Below are 5,209 nucleotides of genomic sequence, written 5' to 3'. Positions count from 1 at the left end.
TTATTTTTTAACAATGACACTTGAAAAATGGCTGTAGAGTTAGTAGAAGCTATCTAAGTTTTAAAACTAAGGGATCTGAAGCAATTGGTGATGAAAATTTTTCTATTTTGTCCACTTCTATTTTTTTGTTTGCTATTTCTTACCTTTTTTGTTCTCTTCTCATTTATTCATTCTAAATCTCTCCAAGGAATTTACTTAAAATTTTAGAAAGCATATGACTTCTATTCTATTTACTGTTTTTAAAAGAAGAGTGAGTAAAACCTTTTTTAATACTAGAGTGATCATTATAAAACTTTGCATTTTAAGCTTTTTATATATCATCTATCTAGGAAAAAATACAGTTCGCATTGAGGTTTCTGCACTAGAATAAAGTGAACACACCAATAATTATTAATAGTTGTATCCTTCATCTCAAATCATAAAACATTTATCCACCATCTTATTTGTCTTAGTTGGTATGTGTAGGGACTTCTGGAATTGCTGGGAGGGTGCTGCTGACAGCAACTCCTCTAATTTCACAAAAATTTCAAGGTTCACCTGGTTATTGTAAAATTGTCCCTGAATGCTTTGTGAACTGTGGACTCCACCATAGATTCGTGCAAAGTGTAGGGGAAGTGATTTTGTTTTTTTTCTTATAGAGGATAGTGTCTGTAAGAGAAACCCAGATAAGCAATGAAATAGGAATACATTCTTTTACAATTTGACTTTTTAAAAAATAAATTATTCTTAAAATCTGGTAGTTCATTTTTTTCCAAGGTTTTGTTTTGTTTTTTTTCACTGCAAAAGTGAGATTAGCATAAAGAACTCTTCCAGAATATTTGAGAGGTTACAGTTGCAGGTTGAAAACAGTCTGATTAATGATGTCAGAGGGAGAGGATATTACAAGTTCAGAATCAAGGAAGCATTTACCAAATATGAGGATTAATTGTGGTGCATCACGTGGAAGCCATCACAAAGCTCTTAAACCATAGCTGCCTTCCTGCATGTTATCAAGGAGCCTCAATTTAAATGTGATTCATGCTAACAATGAACTTTAAAGTGTCCTCTAACCTGAAAGGTCCTTCTAATTCCCGACAAGAGTCGCCCAAAATGTATGATATTTCTGCTCAGTCAACAAATAAGTAAAATTGCATTTCCTCCTATGATTGAAGAAGAACCACAACACTTCTTGTTTTAAGACCGGAACAGACAGTAGAGAAACACCAATCTGTGGTTTCGCTTGGCCTTCCAGGATGCTGAACATGGCTCATGAGGAGAGTGAGCTCACTTCCCTATTTGAGAAACCAAGTCATGCTGTTTTCACTGGTATCAACTGACAAATACATGGTGAATGACTTGGGGATTCTATGTAGTTTTGCATCAAATATTGCATAAACAATACAGCTGTTGTTTATTCTTTCTTCCAGAGGAAAAGGTAAAAATTAGCTGCAGAAGGAAATAAAAAGAAGAAACAATGCTGTGTAACAATGCTTTTCCCTGACGACTTCTGAAGTGCATTTGTATCAAAGTACTCTTGAAACCACAGCAAGATGATATTCTTTTTAGAAATACTGAAGGTAGTGATCTAAAAACAGTTTCAAAATGTGGCTCCCCAATCCCTCCTTTCTCCCAACATCATAATATATTTTTTTAGATATGTCATTATGATTTGAGGAAGGAGAACACTGGAATATGTCAACAATAAAGAACAATTCTTTTCATAACAAGTAGGTCATACTAAGGCAGGATGGAATTATTCCTTCCTGAGCCTGCCTATCCTAGAACAAATCCTCATGATTGAAGTTGAAGAAGTGGTAAGAAGTGCAATATATGAAAACAGCTGATACCCTATATATTTTGACTTTAAGGAATGCTCAGGTATTACTTCCTCTACTGAATTCTTCCTCTAAAACCAGATTTCAAATTTTATAAGGAGATATTCTTTTTCCCTTTTGGGAGAGTTTGCAATATGAGTTCTATGTAGATTATTAGCATTGATTTATGGCTATTTATAGCAAAAAAATGCTTTAAAATATACCTGAGTTACAATCAAATTAATTGTCAGTGGCAATGGTTGAATATTAAAATATTTCTGAATAATGTGGAATCTGTGATGTCATTATAGAGATGGTTTCATCTTCATGTTAAAGATTTTTTATCTATTAGCTTATTCATAAAAAGACTTTGTAGAAAATTAGAAAGTAGTTTAAATTTAGATTACATTTTTGTGTCAATTTCTCAACCCCAGATTTTCAAAGTAAATATGCACAGTAATATACATTTACTAAGGAGGAACATTTTAGCATATGATCCAGATATTCAACCGTAAAATTTACATAACTATTTTGTAATGATGAGCATGTATGAAATGCTAAGGGAGACTGATAGTACAATTATATGATATTAAAGTTTCTCCATTAGAATTCTGGAAAAATTTTTATTTAGTACATTGATCTTAAAGTTATTAGAAATCTATATTCAAGAGTACTATTAAATTTTTTCCCACGAATCTGATTATAAATGCTCATAGAGAAGAATTCAAAAAATAACTGTGAATGAAAAGACTTAGAATAGTCATGGTTAAAAATATGATAGTAGTTAATTGTAATCAGCAATCGACAAGTAAATTTAATATTTTTGTGGCAAAAGAAATAATATTAAGAATTATGACTGATGCTACATTACATTTCTAAGAGTTTTATACAGTTTTGGAACATTCATATCAACAATATAGCCAGGTGTTCACTAAGTAAGAACCAAGTGTAACTGAAAGAAGGTCTAGTATCACCTATCATTTTACAATGTTCCCCATATAATTTATTATTAAATATCTCTATGAGATGAGAGAGACATTCTTTGAGGCTTTCCAGGGACCCAATTGAAAAATCCCAAAGTTAATTGTAGGTCAAAAGGACTTAATTTAGAATTTTGATCCTGGGGGAGCCTGCCAAAGATGTCAAAAGGTTTAAAACACTTCATCAAAACAAGGTCACAGATGACTGTGAACTGATAGCCATTTATTTAACCAGAGTGATAATCAAAGTCTTTAAAAGCAATTCAGAAAGTTGCATGAATGTAATAAACCTTAACCTTTCAAAAGCTCAGTTTTCTCAAGTAACTAAAAAAAAAAAAAAAATAACACCCTAGTATCAAATCTCAAGCTTTGAAATTATAAATAATTATCTTCTAATTATAGCCAATCTGATCACAGGCAAAATTCCATTCATAAATCTTTCCTTTATTAACTTTTTACAACTTACATAGAACTTTGACAACATTCTTAGACTTCCTTCTTTGCCTATGCTTCCTCTTTTTTAAATAACCAGTTAGTCATTTTACTTTAGGATAAAAATTTACCACACAAAATTCTTTCTCATACAAAATTATTCTCTTTTCTAGTTAACCTTTCTCACCAAAAATACATCTTCATACCTATAACTTTCTTCACATCTTTCTCCTATACACTGATTTCTTTGTATCTTGTTTTTGTTAATATTTTCTTTTTAAATCCATATTTTTTTCACACTGTAATATCTTTAATTAAGTACAAATAACTTTTTAACATGTTATTATGTTACATGGAGACCATTTCACCCACTGCTCTGTTTGGCTGCCAGTCTCTTATCCCTCTCTTCAGCAATGGTGAGGCGGATACCTTTTCCTCGAGGAAGAGAAATCCATGGTTTGTTGCCTTTGCCAATAACGAAAATGTTGGAGAGGCGAGTGGCAAAGCTGTTGCCATTGGCATCTTTCACGTGAACCACATCAAAAGACCCGAGATGTCTTTCTCTGTTGGTGATCACACCAATTCTTCCCAGGTTAGCGCCTCCAGTCACCATACACAGGTTACCAGTGTCAAACTTGATGAAATCAGTAATCTTGCCAGTCTCCAAATCAATCCGAATGGTGTCATTCACTTTGATGAGTGGATCAGGATAGCGGATGGTACGAGCATCATGAGTCACCAGATGAGGGATTCCTTTTGTGCCCACAAAGATTTTTCTCACTTTGCACAACTTGTACTTGGCCTCCTCAGGTGTGATACGATGAACAGCAAAGCGACCCTTGGTGTCATAAATCAGATGGAAATTCTTTCCAGTCTTGTCAATGCTGATGACATCCATAAATCCAGCAGGGTAGGTTACATCAGTTCGGACCTTGCCATCAATTTTAATGAAGTGCTGCATGCAGATCTTCTTCACTTCATCTCCTGTCAGGGCATACTTAAGCCTGTTTCTTAGGAAAATGATGAGTGGGAGACACTCTCTCAGCTTGTGGGGACCGGTGGATGGACGAGGAGCAAACACACCGGTCAGCTTATCCAGCATCCAATGCTTTGGAGCTGCTACACGCTTCAGATGCTTCTTGGGACCGCGGGCCATGGCTACGCTAAGCACAGAAAGAGTTAAACCCATATTTTGAAACAACCTTCAAATAACCTCTGAATTAGACAAAATTATTCTTTTTATTTCAGTTAAGGACAATTTTTATGTCTTTCTCATAATTTTCATATCAAAAACACATCTCATTTTCTTTGGCACATTTTGTATACAGACATATATATTAATTAAAACTTTAACTCTTAGTGACCTAAATTAATTTGTAGTCAGAACATAGAAAACTAACAATTTTGAACTATCATATAGCAGTATTTTATAGATGAGAACCTTTTCATAACTTTTGGAATCATGTTTATTCATAATATTTTTATGTGTATGAATAGACCCAAATATATTTATTCTTTTACAAAATATAAGAAGCCAAGAACAAAAATATTTATGTTTAACAATTTGTTTCAGTTTTTTAAAATCTTACTTGGAAATGATCCATTTAATAAATATATATGATTTCATTTAATATTAATTTAACTAAAATTTAAAATTACATAACATTTCTTTATAAATGTTTATCCTATTTACATTCACCTAATTTATTAAATTTTAATAATTACACCTAGAATACTTATGAAAATTGAGATATTTAAAAAAGCTAGTCATCATTTCAAATTATTTTTCTGTTAACCATTTTTATAGCCTGTGAATACCAGGTGTTCACTTAAGTAAGAACATTAAGGTTAAATATATGGGTATTTTGCCTATAACTCACAAGATACAGTTGTTTTTATTAAGCCAATAATACTATTAGTCTTACTCACCACAGAGTCACACAAAGATTATTCTGTTTTTAAGTTGGGTTTATAGTTTTGTAACTTTAAAACATCTGTCAGAAA

The 5,209-nt window shown here is 32.4% G+C and overlaps 1 protein-coding gene across 1 annotated transcript; it reads right to left on the bottom strand.

The window, feature by feature from the left end:
• Nucleotides 1-3,499: 3,499 nt before the first annotated feature.
• Nucleotides 3,500-4,364, bottom strand: LOC142870069 (small ribosomal subunit protein eS4, X isoform-like). The gene has a single exon (XM_076001028.1). It carries the CDS (start codon nt 4,359-4,361, stop codon nt 3,570-3,572), a length of 792 nt encoding a protein of 263 aa, XP_075857143.1. The 5' UTR covers nt 4,362-4,364; the 3' UTR covers nt 3,500-3,569.
• Nucleotides 4,365-5,209: the final 845 nt, after the last annotated feature.

This window comes from Microcebus murinus, chromosome 1, assembly GCF_040939455.1.
Source record: "Microcebus murinus isolate Inina chromosome 1, M.murinus_Inina_mat1.0, whole genome shotgun sequence".
Classification (NCBI taxonomy): domain Eukaryota; kingdom Metazoa; phylum Chordata; class Mammalia; order Primates; family Cheirogaleidae; genus Microcebus; species Microcebus murinus.
Note: the sequence above shows the minus strand (reverse complement) of the source record. Positions and strands in the feature narration are given on the sequence as shown.

Coding starts and splice junctions, on each gene's coding strand:
- LOC142870069 (XM_076001028.1), bottom strand. CDS start 4,361: ATGGCCCGCGGTCCCAAGAAGCATCTGAAGCGTGTAGCAGCTCCAAAG.